The 25,105-nt window shown below is 42.4% G+C and overlaps 2 protein-coding genes across 7 annotated transcripts in view; one reads left to right on the top strand and one right to left on the bottom strand.

Annotated features, from left to right (window-relative positions):
- LOC124861426 (gastrula zinc finger protein XlCGF57.1-like) overlaps positions 1-25,105 on the bottom strand; it is a 1,067,819-nt gene that overhangs the window by 885,773 nt on the left and 156,941 nt on the right. The window lies entirely within an intron of this gene.
- Positions 5,852-24,639, top strand: LOC124861443 (zinc finger protein 260-like). Its single transcript, XM_047355231.1, has 3 exons — positions 5,852-6,111; positions 6,842-7,027; positions 21,764-24,639. Exons 1-3 carry the CDS (start codon positions 5,973-5,975, stop codon positions 23,584-23,586), a joined length of 2,148 nt encoding a protein of 715 aa, XP_047211187.1. The 5' UTR covers positions 5,852-5,972; the 3' UTR covers positions 23,587-24,639.

Genomic DNA, 25,105 nt, shown 5'->3' on the forward strand with positions numbered 1-25,105 from the left:
AATTCTACTAAAGATGAACGCATGAATTAGTTTTTCAAGGTCGTGCTGAGACATTAGTCCTTTAATCCTGGAGATGTTCTTCAGGTGATAGAAGGCCTGACAAAGAAAGCCCGACTACATTTTACTACAACTATGGATATAAAAATAAACAACTTTCAGACCTTTATGTGCCTCTTAAGGTTCAGGTCTGAGTCCATCAGGTGACCCAGGTTTCCAGCCTGACTGGCGGTTTCTAGCTGTATTAACTGAATCTGTGTGCTAACTTTTAAACGCTCTTCCTTTGGTCCAAAGATTATTACTTCAGTTTTGTTTTTACTCAGCTGAAGAAAATTTTGGCCCATCCATGCATTGATTTCTTCTAAGCATTTACCCAGCGCTTGAATGGGTTCATAGTCACCTGGTGACATTGTAACGTATAGCTGTGTGTCGTCTGCATAGTTATGATAACTTATGTTGTTGTTTATTAAAATCTGAGTTAGGGGGAGCATGTAGATAATGAATAGGGGGGGCCCTAAGATGGACCCTTGGGGAATGCCAGTACCCACTTCTCAAGTCCAGAGAGGAGACCAAATCCAAGGATTCATGCGAGTCCTTCTTGGTCACCCCATTCAGTAGTCTAAAATCAACACAGAATCGCATTTTGGGGCTCTTTTTCTTCTTAACCATTACAACCCCGGAAGCCCAGGGGCTGTCGGATGGCTCAATGATGCCACGTTTTAGCATCTCGTCAATGGCGCTGTCTGCAGCAGCCTGTTGTGCCAGAGGGAGGCGACGTGGTCGGGACTTAATAGGCCGAGCATCCCCGGTGTCGATGTCATGCTCCACCAGGTGCATGAGGCCCATTTCGTCCTCCGATAATGCAAAGATGTTCTTGAACTCCAACAGCACCTGCCACAGTGCCTCCTGTTGTTCCGCCTCCAGATCGGGGCAACTGCATGACCAAATCTCTCTCACTGCAGCAAGTCTGTCTCTGTTCTGTTCGGACTCCTGTTGGCCCTGAGCTGCCCCTTTTAATGGGGAATGAAGTATAGAGGGTTGAGGTGTCCGTGATGTGGCACTGGGTGGTTTGTGTGTCCCCTGAAACTCTTCTGTCGCCATGGAGCTCAGCAGCTGCATTTTGGGAGCCAGCAGGGGGCACATCAATTCAACTGTGGGGCCCCCTGGAAAAACCAGCGTGTTTCTCCTTAGATCTAACATACACGGTGTGGCTCGTAGGAAATCCAACCCCAATATGCAATTGTCCTGGACGGCAGCAACCCACACCTTAAAGTCCATCAGCTGACCCCCCACCTGAATGGTTACCAACCCCTTCCCAAGCATTGGAGCCAGCTCACCCGTAACTGTGCGCAGCTTTACCCTGGTTTGTTCAAGCTGCGTCCCCTGAGGCACCATTTTGGGTCTGACCAAGGTTGCAGTGGAGCCAGTGTCAACTAGAGCTGTACACGGAGCCCCCGCAAAAGTGATAGGAATATGGCAAAAATCTCCCGCTTTAGTCCAGCCCACCACCCTCGCTGCCTCAGTGTTGTCATCTGCTTCTGGGGGAAGCGGAGCCTCGCTCCTCCAGCTGTTTAGTTGGGCTCCATCAGGTTGTAACAGGATAGGTTGGGACTCTGAGGAAAGGGCCTGTGTTGTCCCATTTACACAGACCCTGTCGCGTTTCCCTTCGTGTGGACACTGCTAGGGCAGGGCGTACTGATATTCAGTTCAGTTTCAGTTTATTTATATTGTGCCAATTCACAACACATGTTGTCTCAAGGCACTTCACAACAGCCAGGTACATACATTCCAATTAGTCCTAATCATTGAACAGTGCAGTCAGAGTTAGTTATTTATTCAAATTGGATAAAAAGTTTTTCTATCTAAGGAAACCCAGCAGATTGCATCCAGTCAGTGACTTGCAGCATTCCCTCCTCCCAGATAAGCATGTAGAGACAGTGGACAGTCACTGGCGTTGACTTTGCAGCAATCCCTCATATGCCCGGATTGTCCACATGTCCAGGTAACCAGCAGGCCACGACAAGGCCGCTCTCTGCATCGGATTTGTGGCGGTTGCAAAGACACCGCCCGGATCAGCTCATTCAGTTCAGCAGCCCAGGCAGGCTTTTCTTGGCCTGGGCTCTCATCAGTTGTGGTCCTCACGACAGGGCCTCCTGTGTCACAGTCCTTCCCTGCTGCCATTTCTATTGTTTCTCTCTCTAAGGCCAACTCGAGTGCCTCCTGCAGGTTGCAGTGATGTGCCAGTTGTGTCTGGACGCGCAGCTCCCTTGGGGCCAAGGCCCGTATGAACTGGTCCAGGGCCAGATAGGGGTTTAGGGTTAGTGGGGTTTGTGTTTGTATTTTTAATCTAAGCTTGAGGTTGGGTTTTTTTTCCCCTGCACTTGGTGATGAGTGTCCACAACAACAGTTTTTTTGCTAGCGTAGCTACACAAAGTTAGCCTCTACTGTATCCCATTCACAATGTGAAAATCGACTTATGTGGGGGCGGGCTAAGTTTGAGGTTGAAAAAAAAAACAAATACCTATTTTTATGTTTTGTGTTAGATGTTTATTTCTATAAACACACCTATATGTAGAAAATACGTAATGTATTGTCATACCAATTTTGTCAACACTCGTCTGTGTACAGGTAGTGGAAAACCGCTCTCCTGAAAGTCGCCTCAACATCCCACAGCTGGTCGGACTGGAAGATGGCACGGTGTTAGTCAACACGTTTGACTGGCAGGCACACCTGAATCTCTACTTCCGAAAGCTCCCACAGATCAAGAGTTATCAGCACTTCAGGTATCTATTATGCAGACATCCACAATCTGTATTTGAAAATAACAAAGAGACATGTAATATTTCGATTGTCTTTTGTGTGCTTTTATTACCAGCTTTGATGCCAACAGACCTGGTGTGGTCCTAGCTAGGACTCACAGCGACGCATAGCCTGTTAGCTTTTGGCTGCTGTGTGACCCGGAAGTTCTACCCACTGTTGTCTGTGTCGCTGCCCTGCCTGCAGCTGGCCTGGCCACGGACAGGCAGACTTATCATTATTCAAAGATCAGGCCTTTCTGTTCCGGTGAAGCGAAGGACATTACATGCCCAACACCACAAAGCACAACACAGAATAGCACACAGAAGAGGATGATGGTGTGACATTGACGTTTTGGTAATTTGTAATGTGTATAGAGTTGTAAATAAAAATCACATTTGTGACATGATCAAAGTCAAGTTATTGCCCATTTCTCTTCCTGGGTCCCTTAAAGTCAAGAGGTTTACAGACATGAAATTTGATGGGTACAGCACCAGCCTCTTCTAGATTAACACGTATTCAAAAGGTGTAAACTATTAGCCCATAGCTCTATTCATACCTGCACACATAAAATGAAGACTGATAAACAATATATCTGCATGCTACAATAATCTTTGGACATTTCATATTACATATTAAGACGAACACATCCATATTACCCTGATATTTTGCTAATTGCTGTGAGATTGGATTTCAAACTCTGCCTGAGGCAGAACATTTAATAGTCTGGAACTTTAAGTGAGATTTATCTAAAAACAAGAGGAAACCAAACCAATCAACAGGATGCAGAGATTAGGTAATAATAAATTGTAATGCACTGCTGTAAATTATCTTTACATAGAAAAATACTATGAGTTCAGTGACAGAAGTCTGTTGCAATCAGTTGGAGCTTCTGTTGACAAACAATTGGGGGAGGTGGGCTATTCAAAGTTATTCAAATTAGCAGTTCTTGTCACCGCCCTGCTTTCAGGGAGAGAAAACAAGGAATATTTCAGAGCCGATTTCTCAGTAAAATAGTCTGGCGAGCGCAAACATTCAGATGGTAATATCTTCTTCAATTCTTTTTCGGTGTGTGTGTGTGTGTGTGTGTGTGTGTGTGTGCGTGGAAAGTTCTTTGAGATGAAATTCTTTGTGAAATGGTGCTTTATAAATAAACTGAATTGAATGTGGCAACACTCTAAAACAGTGCTTAGGTATAAGTGTGAGTGTGTGTGTGTGTGTGTGTATGCATGGCTGTCTACCAGGTGCTTCTCCATGCCTCCAAGGTCCATCATCACATACCTACAGACCCCATTGTTGTGTTGTCTAAGATGGCAGCATGAATCCCCAGTTATAGACCAGCTCCCCAACTGAGCCCTTTTTTATGTTTTGTTTTTTTTTTGTCGCTGCAATGTTAAACTCAAAAGGCCAACAACCACCAGTTAATGCAGAAGCTCTTACCTAAGAGCTGATAGATCATTGAGCAGAGAGCACAAAATTGACGTTTGAGTGGACATATGAAGAGAATACTGAAGTCGACCAGCAGCCAAGTTGTTGTAGGGAAGCTGTGGAAACTCCTTGGGTAGCTGCTGAAATGGGTGCCCTGATTTTGAATTAGTGACCTGAGAACTGACTAGGGGGAAGATTGCATTGAACAAAGTTAGCCCGAGAAATTTGAGGGACCAGGAGGTGATCATGGGAACTCCTTCTGGAGTGAGGAAGGGGCGTGCTGGGTGAGCTGATTTTGTGACGTTTTGAGAGCAAAAGTGAATATGGCTTGGAAAGAATAAAACGGCTATCAAGGCGAGCAATGGAAATGAAACATAGACCTTTAGTTTTGGTTTGTTTGAGGTAAAATTTGAAATGGTATGGATAGAACTTGAGGTCTGAAACGGCTAAATCTCTAGACGGATCAAATGATTTAGAAGGAGAAGTAAATTCGCATAGTCTAAGAAAGCCGTGGAAGGCAAAGTGTACCGGAGTTAAATTCCTTGTTTGTTTGTACGAACTTGGCAATAAAATTCTGATTCTGATTTTGTTCTCAACAAGCTTTCTATCCAGTTATTTAATTTTCACAAACAGGATTAATCATGTTGGCTTTTTATGTACAAACATAACTTTTTCCCACATAAATCTTTGATTTGGAAAAACAAACATTGGATCCAAAATAATATTAGTTATGTATCCCAACTAGTTAACAAATATTTGGTTTTCAATAAGGTAAAGGAAGGACATTTTAAAATAATTCAACGAATATATCAAACGAATCAATTTATTAAAAGCTTTAGAAATGTCCTTGATGAATCTTGCACCTTTTGTAAAACACTTTGTGAAACAATTGCCGATCTTTTCTACGACTGTGTTTATATTAGAAAACATTTTGGACTTAAATTGAACACTTATTTCAATTATTTTGTGGCATTCCAGTTAAGTTACATTATAAGGACATAATCTTCTTTAGGGAGAGAAAAGACTTCAAGTCTTGCTACTTTATTTTGGATTTCTTGAATTTGTTTGGAAATTTCTATATTCATAAATGTAAGTGGTCCAATACAAAACCCAATATTTTTCAACTTAAGGGTGAACTGAAAACCTACTTTGGAACCTTGGAAGGCTCAACAATGAATGACAATGAAGACGCTTAATTTGTTTGAAATATCTGCAGGTAGGCCTACACCTCCTGTTCTTTTTCTGCTGTTTCTATATAATCTGTTTTGTTGGGTTTTTTTCCCCATTGATGTTACCTTTTAACATTGTCTTGTGCTGAAATTCACATTATTAATTGAAATGCTTAAAAAAAAAAAAGTCGGAGCAACACGACCATACCCGACTTCCGCATTCAAGATGGTTGCTACTCGCCTAGTGAAACGTTTCTACTGTGACGGTTTTTAGCGGCTCTTTATTATTTATGCAACATTTATTTTCAGTGTTTATAAGACGAGATGTTTCAACGCTGTTTATATGCACGAAATAGCGCGTAGATCAGTGTTATTGTTGTAAGGCTGCTGTTACAGTTGTTATCAATACGAACGAAAACAAGCAGGAAACTGGAACGCTACAACCCGGAAATGACGTAAGTTCCGACGTCCCAGTTCCGACTTCCGAGGTTCCGCAGCATTTATCCTTTGTTCCCTGTTCGTCAGCAGCCCAGAAGCGGGAGTGTTGATAAAGCTGTAAGAGAGCTGCAGCAGCAGCAGTTGATGAACTCTGGAAAGAAGTCCAGCAGCTTGAGGAACATCTGGTCAAAGAAACTGGAGGGAAGCAGGAGCTCAAACAGCGGCAGGACGCAGCAGAGGAAGAGACACCAGATGATGGATGATGTTTTCCAGCCCAGATTAGGTTTGGATGTTTCCTTCTTCATGCCAACTGTGTGGATGGTAGTTAAAGTTTAGGAGCCGTTTTCAGTCTGCTGGTGGATTATTCCTCTGAATTAGAACTCGTTGTTAGGATAGTGAAACATCAGCAGGAGCTTCTGGAGCCCAGCTCAGAAATATTAGAGTTTGAAACGACAGAGGATCATCTAACTGCGGTGAAGTGAGCCGACGATCGCTGACGGTAGAAATCAGATGCGTCCATCCATGGTGTATTACGGTAGAGGAGCTGTATGTTATGTACCAAACACCCTGCACCATGCAAACTGTTTAGGCTTCTACCTTCAGGTGGCGCTACAGAGCGCTGTCTGCTAAAACCAGCCTCCACAGAGACAGTTTCTTCCTCCAGGTTGTTTCTCTGATGAACTCTTGACAGTCAGAGATCCAGAACAACACCATGCATACCTGGATTGATCTCACATTATCTTCTATTGTAAACTCAGTTGTGTTTGTGTTTATATCTACATTTAAGAAGATATTCTTTATTATTGAGAACAAAATGTACCAGAGTCAAATGTCTTGTTTTCTGAACAAACTTGGCAATAAAGCTGATTTTATGTAGTTATCATTTCCTTTTAGTTATTTCAAAATAAAACAGCCATAACTGGATTAATCTGTGTTATATATTTGTATATTTTCAGTATGCATCACATATACTGAATCAGAAAGTTGTTCATAATGCATGTAATGTGTTTCAGTGCTGCCAGCAGATGTTAAAGAAGAGGCTCCTGAAGAACAGAGTCCTGATGTGGATCAGCAGGAGCCAGAGTCCCTCCAGATAAAGGAGGAACAGGAGGAACTCTGGACCAGTCAGGAAGGAGAGCAGCTCACTGTGAAGGAGGAGACTGATACCAGGTTTCCATTAACTGCAGCTCCTATCAAGAGTAAGGATTTGTTTGTGTGTGTGTCTCCTGTCTGGCAGCTAACAGTCTGGTGCATCTGGTTGTCTTTTATGATCAAAAGTAGATTAGCTTCACAAAAAGGAGGAAGAAATGAGATGTTTCCTGAGCTGAAACTGCCGGGAAAATACGATGCAAACAGATTATAAAAATATCTACGCAGAACCTGGAGAGACTAAATTAAACTATTCTGCTCTCCTACAGACTCAAAGTTCACAACAAAATGCATTTAAAGGCTAAAAAAGTGAATTTTGCTCTTAATGCACCTGAACCTGTTCCTCTAGAAGCTTCCAGAGAACTCTGTAATTAGTTTCTTAATTTCTTGGACAAGGTTGACATTAGGGCCTGTATTTCTCTTCCCTCCTATGACCCGTCCATCTTGGTCACCTGCCTCGCTGTCTTTGATCACTGGGAGCCTTATTTCCTTTCCTCTCTAGAGACACTGGTTATCAGTATAAAACCATCTGGCTCCCCCTGTGATGTTCTTCCTCCACGTCGTCTTAAGGAGTTTTCTTCTTCTATTGGCCTCTTTATCCTTAAAGTTATTAACAGTAGTTTGACCTCCAGCGTGGAGCAGAACAATTTTAAACATACTATTGTGAAATCTGGCCTCAATCATTTTGCTTTGTTAAGCTTTAGGCTGATCTCCAAGTTACCTTTTATTGTCCAAAATTTTGGAACAACAGTTTACAACCAGCTGAAGCCTTACTGGATAAATATATGATAATGGAAGTGTTCCAGTCTGGGTTTAAAACTTACCACTGAATCGGCTCTTTTAGGGATTTTTGATGATGTATTCTTAGCAACGGATTCTGGGAACTGCTTTTAGATTTACCAGCTGCTTTTGATCCAGTGGATCATAACGTTCTCATCTCCAGACTGGAGCAGTGGGTGGTCATCACTGGCTCGGGTCTTTAATGGTTCAGGTCCTACTTCTCTGATAGGAGTTTCTGGGTCATGGTGGATGATTTTACCTCCCTGGGGGATACCTCAAGGAGTTTGGTTCCCATCAGGCTTATTTTGTTAGAATGGCAAGAAGATATTGTGAAATTATGATTAGTGGATTATAAATACTAATAAAAAATATAATTCAACAATCATAATTTATAGTATATTATTCCTTTCCAAAATCATCCACAGTGTTTAGATATTCAAGTTTTACTTCTTCATACCCCTTTTCAGACAATTTATATTAATTAATAATCAATGTCAGATCTCAGGTTAAATATACTGACAAGTTTGCTTGTTGGAAAATGTTTATTTTACTGGTTTCTATTTGTGTTTAAGTTAATTTAATTTATTTGGAACTGGAAATTTAATTTAATTTAATGTTTACCAAACACTTCTTTGTATGGTATTTGGATATTTGTTTGTTTGTTATAAGCATTTCTGAAATTGATTTATTTATTTACTGTTGTTTGTCATTGTCTGAAATAAATAAATAAATAAATAAAATCCATCCATCCGTTGTTTTCCGCTTATCCAGGGTCGGGTTACAAGTACGAGTGTATCTGCATACAGGTGTTGGACAATGAAACTGAAACACCTGTCATTTTAGTGTGGGAGGTTTCATGGCTAAATTGGACCAGCCTGGTAGCCAGTCTTCATTGATTGCACATTGCACCAGTAAGAGCAGAGTGTGAAGGTTCAATTACCAGGGTAAGAGCACAGTTTTGCTCAAAATATTGAAATGCACACAACATTATGGGTGACATACCAGAGTTCAAAAGAGGACAAATTGTTGGTGCACGTCTTGCTGGCGCATCTGTGACCAAGACAGCAAGACTTTGTGATGTATCAAGAGCCACGGTATCCAGGGTAATGTCAGCATACCACCAAGAAGGACGAACCACATCCAACAGGATTAACTGTGGACGCAAGAGGAAGCTGTCTGAAAGGGATGTTCGGGTGCTAACCTGGATTGTATCCAAAAAACATAAAACCACGGCTGCCCAAATCACGGCAGAATTAAATGTGCACCTCAACTCTCCTGTTTCCACCAGAACTGTCCGTCTGGAGCTCCACAGGGTCAATATACACGGCCGGGCTGCTATAGCCAAACCTTTGGTCACTCATGCCAATGCCAAACATCGGTTTCAATGGTGCAAGGAGCGCAAATCTTGGGCTGTGGACAATGTGAAACATGTATTGTTCCCTTTACTGTTTTCCCCACATCCAGGAGAGTTATGGTGTGGAGAAGTCCCAAAGAAGCGTACCACCCAGACTGTTGCATGCCCAGAGTGAAGCATGGGGGTGGATCAGTGATGGTTTGGGCTGCCATATCATGGCATTCCCTTGGCCCAATACTTGTGCTAGATGGGCGCGTCACTGCCAAGGACTACCAAACCATTCTTGAGGACCATGTGCATCCAATGGTTCAAACATTGTATCCTGAAGGTGGTGCCGTGTATCAGGATGACAATGCACCAATACACACAGCAAGACTGGTGAAAGATTGGTTTGATGAACATGAAAGTGAAGTTGAAAATCTCCCATGGCCTGTACAGTCACCAGATCTAAATATTATTGAGCCACTTTGGGGTGTTTTGGAGGAGCGAGTCAGGAAACGTTTTCCTCCACCAGTATCACGTAGTGACCTGGTCACTATCCTGCTAGAAGAATGGCTTAAAATCCCTCTGACCACTGTGCAGGACTTGTATATGTCATTCCCAAGATGAATTGATGCTGTATTGGCCGCGAAAGGAGGCCCTACACCATACTAATAAATTATTGTGGTCTAAAACCAGGTGTTTCACTTTCATTGTCCAACCCCTGTATGTATGTAAGTATCTATATATATATATATATATACTGGTCCTTCTCAAAATATTAGCATATTGTGATAAAGTTCATTATTTTCCATAATGTCATGATGAAAATTTAACATTCGTATATTTTAGATTCATTGCACACTAACTGAAATATTTCAGGTCTTTTATTGTCTTAATACGGATGATTTTGGCATACAGCTCATGAAAACCCAAAATTCCTATCTCACAAAATTAGCATATCATTAAAAGGGTCTCTAAACGAGCTATGAACCTAATCATCTGAATCAACGAGTTAACTCTAAACACCTGCAAAAGATTCCTGAGGCCTTTAAAACTCCCAGCCTGGTTCATCACTCAAAACCCCAATCATGGGTAAGACTGCCGACCTGACTGCTGTCCAGAAGGCCACTATTGACACCCTCAAGCAAGAGGGTAAGACACAGAAAGACATTTCTGAACGAATAGGCTGTTCCCAGAGTGCTGTATCAAGGCACCTCAGTGGGAAGTCTGTGGGAAGGAAAAAGTGTGGCAGAAAACGCTGCACAACGAGAAGAGGTGACCGGACCCTGAGGAAGATTGTGGAGAAGGGCCGATTCCAGACCTTGGGGGACCTGAGGAAGCAGTGGACTGAGTCTGGAGTAGAAACATCCAGAGCCACCGTGCACAGGCGTGTGCAGGAAATGGGCTACAGGTGCTGCATTCCCCAGTCCTGGGCTACAGAGAAGCAGCACTGGACTGTTGCTCAGTGGTCCAAAGTACTTTTTTCGGATGAAAGCAAATTCTGCATGTCATTCGGAAATCAAGGTGCCAGAGTCTGGAGGAAGACTGGGGAGAAGGAAATGCCAAAATGCCAGAAGTCCAGTGTCAAGTACCCACAGTCAGTGATGGTCTGGGGTGCCGTGTCAGCTGCTGGTGTTGGTCCACTGTGTTTTATCAAGGGCAGGGTCAATGCAGCTAGCTATCAGGAGATTTTGGAGCACTTCATGCTTCCATCTGCTGAAAAGCTTTATGGAGATGAAGATTTCATTTTTCAGCACGACCTGGCACCTGCTCACAGTGCCAAAACCACTGGTAAATGGTTTACTGACCATGGTATCACTGTGCTCAATTGGCCTGCCAACTCTCCTGACCTGAACCCCATAGAGAATCTGTGGGATATTGTGAAGAGAACGTTGAGAGACTCAAGACCCAACACTCTGGATGAGCTAAAGGCCGCTATCGAAGCATCCTGGGCCTCCATAAGACCTCAGCAGTGCCACAGGCTGATTGCCTCCATGTCACGCCGCATTGAAGCAGTCATTTCTGCAAAAGGATTCCCGACCAAGTATTGAGTGCATAACTGTACATGATTATTTGAAGGTTGACGTTTTTTGTATTAAAAACACTTTTCTTTTATTGGTCGGATGAAATATGCTAATTTTGTGAGATAGGAATTTTGGGTTTTCATGAGCTGTATGCCACAATCATCCGTATTTAGACAATAAAAGACCTGAAATATTTCAGTTAGTGTGCAATGAATCTAAAATATATGAATGTTAAATTTTCATCATGACATTATGGAAAATAATGAACTTTATCACAATATGCTAATATTTTGAGAAGGACCTGTATATATATATATATATATATATATATATAGTGTGTCTTGCTAATCGGCAAAGATTTCCCCCTGTTGTCCTTTCCAATCAGTGTTGCTTCCTAAGTGGACAGTTTGATTTCACAGAAGTTTGATTTACTTGGAGTTATATTGTGTTGTTTAAGTCTTCCCTTTATTTTTTTGAGCATATTTTAGGGATACTCCGATCAGGCTTTTTGCTGCCGATTCCGATACCGATCACCCATGAGTTCCGATCATTGCCGATCACCGATCACATGTATTGGCAGTACATTTTTCAATTTAGCTATAAGGGCTACTGGCTACATGATGTGGAAAAAAGGAACCATAGAATCATCTTAATTTAGATGAAAAATGTGTTTTTACTTACTTTTTCAAAATAAAAAATGCAAAACACTTGTAGGCACAATGTAGCAAATATTTAGCGAAAAGGACAACTGAAAACCTGCTATCAGTAATGCAATCTTTAACAGAGTTAAGTCATTAAGCCTCTTGGCGAATAATGCAGTAAAAATAAATCTCACATTGCCTTAATCAAATTATGTCAAATAAAAAAGGAATTGTTCAAAGTTAAGTGCCGGTTGCATTCAAATAACTGTCATAAGTGCATGAGCAAACTGTTGTGGATTGTCAGAAAAAAAACTACATGTTTACCTTTCTTATAATTTACTAAACAAATTAATACTATGGGTCTGTTGCTTCATATATAAAATAAAATAGCCCATTTGCTACTCAAACAACATTAACATGGTCTTAAAGATCTTGAAACAGAAAAACAGCACAAGTGAAATTAAAGTGCATTTGCTTTGAACAGGCAAAATGTTGAACAGCATTTTTACATGCTAAATGCCTATTACTTATTGGTCAGCATTGTGGGAAGGTTCTTTTTAATAAAGAGAAGCATCTCAGCTTTTTCAGTCATGAGTCTATTCCTGTGTTCGTCCACAATGTTGGATGCAGCACTGAATAAGCGCTCACTCTCCACACTTGTGCATGGTGCAGACAGGTAAGCTCTTGCTACTTTAGCAAGGTCTGGAAAACGTTCCTTATTAGTTTTCCAGTATTCCAATGATGATGCACTCCGAGAGATGGGTGGCTCTGAGAGGTAGATTATCATCTCTGATGGCGTTGGACTGTCGGTGTGAGCCTGCTGCGGGGTTTCTTCTGCCAGGATCTCACCAAATATTGAAGACAAAGATCCTGGTTGTGGCACTTTCTCTGCTGGCTCCCCTGTGCTGTTAGCTTCATGTTCTTGGTTTGGATCCCTCTGAGCGGCTTCTGTCATCAGACCAAGAAGCAGTCTGTGTGTTTTGGTCTTAAGTCCTTCAGAATAAAATCTGTCTTTGTACCTTTAGGGGAGGGGTCACATTAATTTTCAGGCCAGTTGAGAATACAAAATGTAACTATGTTGCTTTTATAATTTCTATAATGCTTTTTTTAATCCATCATTATTTTGATGATGATTAGCTCACCTTGGGTCTATGACTGTTGCCAAACTGTAGAGGGGTTCTTTTTCAATGTCAGCAAATATTTTGGTGACAGCTTCCAGCAACGTGTCCTTAGTTGTCTTCACACCATGATCTGCTGCAGTCTCTTTGGTCAGAATACGCTTTAAAACCATCACAGAGGGTATGACATCAGCAGCAGATGCAGTTGATGAGCATATTTCCTTAGTCAGCTCTTCAAAAGGTTCCAGCAGTGTTGTCATGTTTTCAATCAATTCCCACTGAGAAGATGTAAATGTTTGCAGGTAGCTCAAAGTCAGCAGCGTAAACGCCCAATACTAGTTTTTGCTCAAGGAGACTGTGGAGCATATAATAAGTGCTATTCCACCTAGTGCTGACATCTTGTTGCAGTCTTTTGGAGGGCTGGCCAAGTTGTTTCTGTACACTCTGAAGTCTTGCATAAGCTAATGGGGAGTGCCTGAAGTGCCCCACAATGCGTCTCCCTTTGGCAATAATGTCACTTACACTGCGCTGTGACAGCACTGCCTCATGGATGGCCAGCTGCAGGGTGTGTGCCATACACCCCAAACTTGGTAAACCAGCATCTGTCATAGCTTTCACCATGTTTCTGGCATTATCTCTCAGTATCACATGTATCTTGTCTTTTGAAATATGCCACGTTTGAAACATTTTCTCAAATGTGGTGGCTAAAGCTACGGCAGTATGGGAACCAGAAAACTCCTGGGCATGCAGAACAGCTTTATGAAGTTGAAAATCCAAATCAATCCAGTGAGCTGTTAAACTTAGCATCGACACAGGACTGACGTCCGAGCTCCATATATCACTCGTGAAACTTAAAGAGGATGAGACGCCTTCTTTAAGGAGATGTTGGACGTGAGAGTACACTGTCTGGTGGAGCTCGGGCAGGGCTACATCTGTGAAGTACTTACGTCCCGGTAGCACGTAGCGGTGCTCCAAGTGTGAGAGCAGTCGGCGGAACCCAGCGTCTTCCACCACGGAGAAAGGCTGGTCATCTAGCCCGATGAATTCAATTATTTTTCGAGTTATTTCCTTAGCCTTCTGACTGCCACGCTCATACGAGCGAGTGTTGACAATGGTGGGCTGTGTTAACTGCCGTCTGACTGCTTCAGTTGTCTTCTTTTCATTCTCTGCAGTGAGCCTCGAAAACTCACCATACTCCGCCAAGTGCTTGTTCTTTAAATGTCGTATTAAATTTGTTGTGTTGAAACATTTTGACGTGCTTCCCCCTCGAGGTATTTTACCATTGCATGTGTTGCAGGACGCAAACTTTACATCACTCTCACAGACTGTATAAAAGCTCCAAACAGCAGACATGTTTGTTCAGGATTTGCCGCCGCGCGCTTGCGCAGTTTGTAGGACATTGGGAGCTACACTACACTGCAAAGTATGAGGTACATGTGATCGGGTTCTGTAATCGGCAATGAAAGGCACTGATCGGCACACGTCGATTACATACTTTTTAACGGAAATCGGCAGATAATGATCGGTGGCCGATCGATCGGAACACCACTGATATATATATATATACATACATATATGTATATATATATATATATATGTATATATATATATATATGTATATGTATATGTATATATATATATATATGTATATGTATATATTTATATATATATATATATATATATATATATATATATGTATATGTACAGTATATATGTATGTATGGCACTGCTTCCCCCTCTTGAGGCGCCGGACAGTTTGCCAGAATCGCTTTGAGACCAACCGGTAGTCCTTCTCCATGGCCTTACCAAACTTCTCCTAGGCCCGAGTTTTTGCCTCTACCATAGCCCGGGCCGCGGCACGCTTGTCCTCATGGTACCCATCAGCCGCCTCAAGAGTCCCACAAGCCAACCACAGCCATTTTTAGCTTGACAGCATCCCTTACTGCCACCACCGAGTTCAGGGATTGCCGCCGCGTCGGGCACCGCAGACTTTATGGCCACAGCTACGGGCTGCAGCATCGACAATGGAGACAGAGAACACAGTCCACTCGGACTCTGTCTCCAACCTCCCCAGGAATCTGGTCAAAGCTCTACCAGAGGTAGGAGTTGAATACATCTCTGGCCGAGGGCTCCGCCAGATGTTCCCAGCAGACCCTCACTATAACGGAGTTTCCGAGAGGGGCACCGCCCAACACCCCCCGACAGGGACTCCAAGAAGGCCGGGTACTCCTTACCACTGCTCGGCCCTTGGGCCGGCCACCAGGCGCTCTCCGACCCCAGACCTGGTTCCAGGGTGGGACCCCTGCTACGCCGTACCGGGCGACGTCACATGCCTCATTATTGTGGTCCTCATGAAGGCTTTTTGAACCGGTGGCATTCCACGTCCCTAGAACCAGTCTAAGCAGCTGCTGCCCAATCCTCTAAGCCCCAGACAACATAGCCTCTAGGATAATTTGAGCACTCAAACCCCTCCACCACGTTAAGGTGGCGGTTCAAGGAGGGGACACTGCTCCAAAAAATAAAGGGAACACTTAAACAACACAATATAACTCCAAGTAAATCAAACTTCTGTGAAATCAAACTGTCCACTTAGGAAGCAACATTGATTGACAATCAATTTCACTGCTGTTGTTCAAATGAAATAGACAACAGGGGGAAATCTTTGGTGATTAGTAAGACACACTCAATAAAGAAGTGGTTCTGCAGGTGGGGACCACAGACCACTTCTCAGTACTGATGCTTTCTGGCTGATGTTTTGGTCACTTTTGAATGTTGTTGGTGGTTTCACACTCGTGGTAGCATGAGACGGACTCTACAACCCACACAAGTGGCTCAGGTAGTGCAGCTCATCCAGGATGGCACATCAATGCGAGCTGTGGCAAGAAGGTTTGCTGTGGTTGTCAGCGTAGTGTCCAGAGTCTGGAGGCGATAAAAGGAGACAGGCCAGTACACCAGGAGACGTGGAGGAGGCCGTAGGAGGCCAACAACCCAGCAGCAGGACAGCTACCTCCGCCTTTGTGCAAGAAGGAACAGGAGGAGCACTGCCAGAGCCCTGCAAAATGACCTCCAGCAGGCCACAAATGTGCATGTGTCTGCACAAACGGTTAGAAACCGACTCCATGAGGATGGTATGAGGGCCCGACATCCACAAATGGGGATTGTGCTCACAGCCCAACAGTCAGGCTACTTCTGGCGAGTACATGGAGGGCCACGCTGCCCTCCATGTACTCGCCAGAGGTAGCCTGACTGCCAATGGCTACTGGGATGAGATCCTCAGACCCCTTGTGAGATCATATGTTGGTGCGGATGGCCCTGGGTTCCTCCTAATGCAGGACATTGCTAGACCTCATGTGGCTGGAGTGTGTCAGCAGTTCTTGCAAGATGAAGACATTGAAGCTATGGACTTTTTCCCAGACCTGAATCCGATTGAGCACATCTGGAACATCATGTCTCGCTCCATCCACCAACGTCACGTTGCACCACAGACTGTCCAGGAGTTGGCGGATGCTTTAGTCCAGGTCTGGGAGGAGATCCCTCAGGAGACCATCCACCATCTCATCAGGAGCATGCCCAGGTGTTGTAGGGAGGTCTTACAGACACGTGGAGGTCACACACAATACTGAGCCTCATTTTGACTTGTTTTAAGGACATTACATCAAAGTTGGATCAGCCTCTAGTGTGTTTTTCCACTTTAATTTTGTGTGTGACTCCAAATCAAGGCCTCCATTGGTTAATAAATTTGATTTCCATTGATGATTTTTTTGTGATTCTGTTGTCAGCACATTCAACTTTGTACAGAACAATGTATTCAATGAGAATATTTCATTCATTCAGATCTAGGATGTTATTAGAGTCTTCCCTTTATTTTTTTGAGCAGTGTAGTTTGATACATTTCTACCTATGATCCCATACATTTAAGGAATTTCTTTCAGTCGATAAAATGCATGATTACATTGTCATTATGCTTTTTACAGTACAAAACACAAAGGCCAAACCATCACTTTGAACAGAACGAATAAAAATGTTCTTCAGTTAAACATTCAGTTAACCTCATATAGACTTAAATATACCAGTTGTCTTTTGGTGATTAAGAAGTTATAAACACTTTACTTTGTATTTACATAGGAGTCAACATTTCAGTTTCGACAGAGAAGAAAAAGAAAACAGATTAAGGTAGGGTTATTACTTTAATTATGAACACAGATCCTAGCCCATTTTTCTTTCTTTAAAGATAATTTAGACTCCAAGGTAACTGCAGACCACTTCGCGCTCACTTGAATTTAAAGTATTCAATAAATTCGCTCATAGTCCGGACTTTGTGAGCGAAAAGAGGCTACAATTCCACAGAGTCATCAAATTTTCTGTCATTCTTTTGTGAAACTATATATTCTCAAAAATAAACGAGAAGGAAGAGAAAGAAAGTAAAAAATATTAGACAAGCAAATGTTAGTAACAAATAAACCCACATGTATAACAGACAAATGGACATACACGTGCTGGCAACTTTTATACTTTTACTTTTTCATCATATGTATTCTGCTGCTCTCCATGTTTGTGTGTGTCTGAGTGCATGGTTGTGCACACACACGCGCTTGCAACAGGAAATTCCAACCTCCAAGCCTTGCAGGGTTACATTTTCCTTTTTTTTCCTAACCTCACAGTGCAGACCTCTACTGTCTCCAATTGAAATGATTCGATCAAGGTTTTATTCCTAAATTTTACAGAAAGTTCTTCCACTTATTCGAAGAACGCTTTATTCTAGTCAAAGTTCATAAAAGTTTTACATCTATTACTTCAATAGTAAAACTGCCAGTAATTTCAAACAGTAACACAGCAACAAATATGTTTAACTGGAGAATAACTCACCTTTTAAAAGGTCAGTCAGTCAGTCATTTTTTCTACCACTTATTCCAAGGAGGGTTGCGGGGAGCTGGTGCCTATCTCCAGCAGTCTATGGGCGAGAGGCAGGATACACCCTGGACATGTCGCCAGTCCATCGCAGGGCAACACACAAACAATCATCCACACACTCGTTCATACACCTAAGGGCAATTTAGAGTGACCAATTAACCTAACAGGCATGTCTGTGGTAGGAAGCTGGAGTACCCGGTGAGAACCCACACATGCACATGGAGAACATGCAAACTCCATGCAGAAAGACCTCCGGCCGGGAATCGAACCCAGGACCTTCTTGCTGCAAGGCAACGGTGCTACCAACTGCCCCACCGTGCAGCCACCTTTTTAAAAAAAACTTATAAACCTTTTAAAAGGTTTATAGGAAATTTCTGGTGCGCACCACAAAGGCTCATCTGTTGTTTTAACAAATGAAGCCTAGAATGCCACTTAGAAGTTTTCAAAGCCAAAACACGGAGCTTTATTCTCTCATCACATGCATTCAGGTTGGTTCTCAGGGCTTGATGCCCATCCCTTGCTTTGGGCTCTGTGGGGCTCAGTGGTGCTGCTGCCATTGGCCCTGGGGTGGTTGTGCCATTGCCTCCCTCCCTTGGTGGATCTCAGTGAACGGGAGTGCCTATTGGAGCTGGCTCCCTCAAAGAGGATTTTGCCCCTCAATCCTTCCCCTCCACATCCCCGGACACCTCCGTCCACCTGCTCCATCACACTACCACTCATGTAGAGCCTTGGGGAGCAGGTGCATCATTGGGGCGTGGGGATGGGTTTCCATCTTTGCAGTCTGATGGCAGACTGGGCCCAAATTTTATAGTGCCACTTAGATTCTCTCACTTATAATATTTTCATGACATGCACATGTAGTGCCTTGGGGCTGGGCACATCTAATAGCATTCAGAGAGGGATCAATTTAATTAGCCTCACCTCTCGTGCCAACTCTAAATGTTGAGTTGGATGTAGACATTGAGGGTTTTGGGTGGGTTGGGCATGTTGGCCGCCCCCCTCCCAACCCTCCCCCATTTTAAATGCACTCTATAACAACATGCATCAATGCTACATTTGAGCAGGCAGGTAGGCTAGGGTTCTTTCACATATTCACGCCCCAGTTTTCTGCTTGCCATCAGGCCGGGAGGAGGATTGGGCCATCTGATTGGGGTCTGTGCTGGTGTTGTGTGTCGGGTTTCTGTGGTCAGTTTGGGCTGGGGCTTCAGTTCTACTGGAATCCTTTGGATATTAGGATTTCGGTTCCTGGTTTTGGTGCCTGGTCTGCTGGTTGGGGGAACCGTCAGATTCTGGTGGGGAAGGGTTGGTTGGGTGTTGTGCGTTGGTGATTGGGGGTATGGCCTCACTTTGATAGATGGGCTGGTTGGTTGGCTGGTGCAAACGTTTTTGGTGGTGTTGTGCTGAGCAGGGGTTTGCAGCCTGCGTGCCTCCAGGTTTGTGGTGTGGAGTTCATTGGGTATCTGTTTTTATTTTTTTTACCCAAGGATTGGCGGGCTGGGGTTGTAGGTCTTGACTGGGTGGTTGGATAGGTGCCGCAGTGTGCTGCTCCGCTCACTTTGCGTCTGGGGAGAGATGTTAGTGCGTAGATCAGGGGATTGCCGCGGTGGGCTTGCAGCGTGTGGACATTTGGATTGGCTGCGCAGTGGTGGTGGAGCTGAGCTGGGCAGTGGTTCTCTGATGCAGTAGTAGCAGTGATGTTTTGTGGTTGCAGAGGCATGGTGGGGACCTCCGGCCCCGGTTACAAAGTTGCCTGCTGGTGAATACTTGGGGGGTGAGTTGATCCCGTCTTGGTGTGGGGTTCGGTGCGGTTACGAGACTTGGTGGTGTCTGCTCGGTTGCACTCGCATGTGGTAGCTGGGGTGGCATCTCGCAGGGCCTTTGCCTTGCTGTCGCAGTGCACTGTGTTAAGGCTTGTGGGGTTTTGCCTCTGTGGAAGTAGCTGTACCCCTCTCTTTTTTTGGCCCTATCTCTGGAGGGGGTAATTGGGGGCCAGGCTTCAGTGCAGGGATAGGGGTCGTCAGGTTGGGTCTTGATCTGCCCTCTTTCCTTGGTCATCTCCTTCTCCATGTCACACTCCCAGCCAGTGACTGGTGTCTCCGGCACATTGGTGGTTCTCTGTGTTCGGGGCTGGGTGCTTGGGTGTGTGCTGGCTCACTCTTTGTGGTTGCTTGGCAGGGCCTGGGCTCCCTTGCTCTGTTGAACTCTGCTGGGGGGAGGTGTGCCTTTGGGTCTCAGGTCCCTGGGTCCATGGCTGGATTTGATCCAGCATAGCTATCTGCTGGCAGGGCCTGTGGGTTCGTCGATGCAGCTCCCTGGGCCTTCTGCAGTGCGGCTGCTGTGTGGTCCCCTCAGGGCTCTCCTCTGCTCTTCTCTACGGGGGTGCACTGTACTCCTCCCGGGGGTCTTCTAGGGGGCCTTTGAATGTCTGTTGCTCTTATTTCCTTTGTGTCTGCCTTGAGAGACCTGCCTGGGAGACAGGTCTGTTGCTACTCACTCCTGCTGTTGAAGATACTTATGGAGAAGCCTTATATACAGATACGGGCTCATATATACATCCACAGGTGTTTGGATTCAGGTGTTAACAGATAAGAACTATACAGATGTACTCTATATTGAGCTGCTGTTGCGACTAAATACATCTTGTATTAATTAGTACCATATACTCTTCATTGATGTTGCCTAGGTTATATATGGGTTTTTTGTTTGTCCCTGTATGTTTTCTTTTGTAGAAGCAGACCTCTAGGGGGTTATGCTATAGTCTCTATCCTTCTTTCTCTCCTCCATTCTTATCTCCTCTCCCTTTTAACTTTTTGCCCCACCTCTCCTTTTCTTTCCCCTTTTGTTTTCTTCTCCATGTTCATTCTACTACAAGGACCAGTCTGGCGCCAAGGCTCGTAAGCTTTTGGTCAATAGATTCGAGGGTTTCATTGTAACTCTTGTCTGGTGAAGTTGTGGTACTGGTGGAACACTCCAACCGGGTTCTATGGATCTAAACGGGTAGCTCTGCATGCTTTCCAAAGGCTCCTCATCACGATTGTTGTGGAGGAACAAAGAAAACTATGTTTAAAAGTTTGAATTTATTTAGATATAGCACAAGGTGGCTTGTTTTCCTGAGTTAGATTGTGTGTTTAGTCAGGATCTGCCATGTGTACTGATTCACAACTGTGTAAAGATCAAAACTCAAACTAGAATGTTGAGACAAGCTGTTTTTAAAACTATACAGCAGCAAAGTCTCTCTTAAGCAGTTTATCGTAGATTAGCTGTATATCGTACTTAATGTACGTAAAATGCCTTAGAAAGCATGTACCTGTAAGCCAGGAGTAAATAGATTCAAGACATTCCGAGTAAAATCATAATCAATCAGAAGCATCAAGCTTCTAAAAAAAGCATCTAAAGTAATTCAAATGCCTTAAACATAGCTAAAGAAGCCTTATCTGTTATGTACAACATAATAAATGTTCTATGTTTTTGATCAGCAATGTAATAACCATTCTTTTTCATCTTAAATTACGGCAAATCATTGTACTCATTTGTTTTAGAAACTCATATTTATAAAAAAGAAATATAAAAAAAAAAAAAAAAAAATATATATATATATATATATATATATATATATATATATATATATATATATATATAATAAATAATCATAAAATATATATATAAAAAATAATAAATAAAAAAATATGATAAATATATGAAATATATGAAAAGTAATAATAATAATAAAAATTAAAATAATGAATATATATATATATAAAAGAGAAACTCATATTTATACCATGACACAGTGAAACTTTAGTATTTACACCCAAGGTTATCACACCATTATGGCATCTCTGATTTTACCTACTGTACTGTTCACTGATAATATTTATCAGATTTTCTTCTCTAGTTTTAATCTTTATCATCTTTGTAACATTGTCAGGATAAAGTTGTTCATAAGGCATATAATGTGTTTCAATGATGTCTGCAGATGTTAAAGAAGAGGCTCCTGAAGAACAGAGTCCTGATATGGACCAGCAGGAGCTGGAGCTCCTCCACATAAAGGAGGAAAATGAAAGAATCTGGGCCAGCCAGGATGGAGAACAACTGAATGTGAAGAAGGAGACTGATTATACCAGGTTTCCATTAACTGTTGTTAATATGAAGAGTGAAGAGGATGAGGAGAAACCTCTGTTCTCTCAGCTTCATCAACACGAAACAGAAGATAGAGATCTTCCAAGCAGCAGCTCAGGTGACCAGATAAAAGCAGAAATTAAAGTAGAGGACTGTGGGACATCAGTATGCAGAGGGAACCCAGATCTAAATACTCATGGAGGCTCTTCCGACTATTTAGAGACTAAAGACTGTGAAGATGATGAAGAGGATGATGATGTGAAGCATCATAAATCTGAGCTTAAATGCTTATCAGACTTTGAAACTGAAGACAGTGAGGATGATGGGAAGGAGAGCAGGACTCCAGGGTCAGACAGGAAAGCTGTCAACAAATCTTTGAGCTGCTCTGAATGTGGAGGAAAATTTGCTACCAGACGCTCTCTTCAGAGTCACATGACATGTCATCCAAGATTGACGTTTTCACATTGTTTCAGTAATGAGACGTGTTTCAGAGAAAATAAAATTATAGATTCACTAACAAAAGTCCAGACAGGTAGTAAACAATTTAACTTTCATGACTGTGGTAAAAGTTTTAACTGGAAACCTGATTTAAAAAGACATACAGAAGTACACATAGGAGAGAAACCCTTTAGTTGTGATGCATGTGGAAAAAGATTTGCCCACAAGTCACGATTAAGTGCACATATGAGAATCCACACAGGAGACAAACCTTTTGGTTGTGATGCATGTGGAAAAAAGTTTTACCAGAAATCAAATTTAGATATGCACATGCGAATCCACACAGGAGAAAAACCCTTCAACTGTCATATGTGTGAAAAAAGATTTAAACAGAAGTCAGCTTTAGACATACACATACGAATCCACAGAGGAGACAAACCATTTGCTTGTAATGCATGTGAAAAAAGATTTGGTGATAAGTCAACATTAAATAAACACATGCGAATCCACACTGGAGACAAACCATTTGCTTGTGATGCATGTGAAAAAAGATTTGGTTATAAGTCAACATTAAATAAACACATGCGAATCCACACTGGAGACAAACCATTTACTTGTGATGCATGTGGAAAAAGATTTGCCTCCAAGTCACAATTAAACATACACGTGAGAATTCACACCGCAGATGAACCTTTTGGTTGTGATACATGTGGAAAAAGATATGCCGACAAATCAGAATTAAACAAACACATGAGAATTCACACAGGGGACAAACGTTTTTGTTGTGATACATGTGGAAAAATGTTTTACCAGAAATCAAACTTAGATATGCACATGCGAATCCACACAGGAGAAAAACCTTTTGGTTGTGATGCATGTGGGAAAAGGTTTTACCAGAAAACAAATTTAGATATGCACATGCGAATACACACCGGAGAAAAACCCTTCAACTGTCATGCGTGTGGAAGAAGATTTAAACAGAAGTCAGCTTTAGACATACACATGCGAATCCACAGAGGAGACAAACCCTTTGCTTGTAATGCATGTGAAAAAAGATTTGGTGATAAGTCAACATTAAATAAACACATGCGAATCCACACTGGAGACAAACCCTTTAGCTGTGATGCATGTGGAAAAAGATTTAACACAAAATCATATTTAACCAAACACATGAGAATCCATACAGGAGACAAACTCTTTGTCTGTGATTCATGGAAGATTTGCCTGGAAGTTAAATCTTGACACACACATGCAAATCCACACAGGAGACAAATCCTTTGCTTGTAATACATGTGGAAAAAGATTTGCTTCTAAATCATATTCATGCAAACACATGACAAATCCACACAGAAACCCTTTGGTTGAGATACTTATAACTTTTTTTGCCTTCAAAACATCTTTAAACATAGAAGAATCCGAACTGGGGAGAAACGCTTTGGATGTGATAAATGTGGTAAAAGATTAAGTGTAATCTTTACTGACACACTAGAATTTACAGAAATGACTCTTTGCTGGTTATGATTGTGGACAAGATTTTAGCATAATTTAAGACCCTTTTACAGAATATTGCGTAGGTCCAAGAAAATGTAGCGGGAGTCATGGTGGTTGTTTTTCCACGTCTGTTATCAGTTCAGCTAGCTAAGTGTAGCAGATTCATGGAAGTCCCAGTTGCTTGTGCTGACAAGCAGCAGCTCACTCTTTTAGTTTGCCTGGGAGTGGATATTTACCATGTAGATAGTGGTGTGAAAAAGTGATCGCCTCCTAAACCTAATAACTGGTTTGGTTAACCCTCAACAGCAACAACTGCAATAAAGCGTTTGTGATAACATGCAATGAGTCTTTTATTCCCCTGTGGAAAAATTTTGGTCCACTCGTCTTTGCTGAATTGTTGTAATTCTGCCACATTGGAGGGTTTTTGAGCATGAACGAGCTTTTTCTCAGTTAAGATTATAATACATTTTTAAAATGAAAATGTATGCCTAAGCATGGGTTTTAATCCAACCAGGAGCTGCCTCACCTTTTTTTTTTTTTTTGTCTTTGAGGCAACAGAACATTGAACTCCACTTTGACAAGCTTCCTTAGAAACTGTTAAAGTTGCACCTCTACATGGAGTTTGTATTAAGCCTAGAAAAGTCACAAATTGCAGGTGTGGCAATTTCAATTTTCCCAATTATTCGGACTGACTGACCTTCATTTCTTAAAGTAATGATGGCCACTCATTTTTCTTTACTTAGCTGCTTTTTTCTTGCCATAATACAAATTCTAACAGTCTATTCAGTAGGACTATCAGCTGTGTACTGTATCCACCTCCTGCACAACATGACTGATGGTCCCAACCCCATTTATAAGGCTTGAAATCCCACTTATTAAACCTGACAGGGCACACCTGTGAAGTGAAAACCATTTCAGGTGACGACCTCTTGAAGTTCATCAACAGAATACCAAGAGTGTGCAGAGCAGTAATCAAAGCAAAAGGTGGCTACTTTGAAGAACCTAGAATATAAGACATATTTTCAGTTGTTTCACACTTTTTTGTTCAGTATATAATTACACATGTGTTAATTAATAGTTTTGATGCCTTCAGTGTGAAGCTACAATATTCATAGTCCTGAAAATAAAGAAAACTCTTTGAATGAGAAGATGTGTCCAAACCTTTGGTCTGTACTGCATGAATGGACTAGCATGTCACTAACGGCGCATCAACACCTCAATGTTTGATTGGATAAATGTAACAGGAAGTAACAAAAGAAATAAAGCGCAA

Source organism: Girardinichthys multiradiatus, chromosome 24, assembly GCF_021462225.1.
Source record: "Girardinichthys multiradiatus isolate DD_20200921_A chromosome 24, DD_fGirMul_XY1, whole genome shotgun sequence".
Classification (NCBI taxonomy): domain Eukaryota; kingdom Metazoa; phylum Chordata; class Actinopteri; order Cyprinodontiformes; family Goodeidae; genus Girardinichthys; species Girardinichthys multiradiatus.

Bases quoted from the DNA above. Each gene is read 5' to 3' on its own strand.
- LOC124861443 (XM_047355231.1), top strand. From the start codon at position 5,973: ATGAACTCTGGAAAGAAGTCCAGCAGCTTGAGGAACATCTGGTCAAAG. The intron at 6,112-6,841 runs GTTTGGATGTTT...AATGTGTTTCAG, and splicing joins TGTTTTCCAGCCCAGATTAG to TGCTGCCAGCAGATGTTAAA. The intron at 7,028-21,763 runs GTAAGGATTTGT...TGATGTCTGCAG, and splicing joins AACTGCAGCTCCTATCAAGA to ATGTTAAAGAAGAGGCTCCT.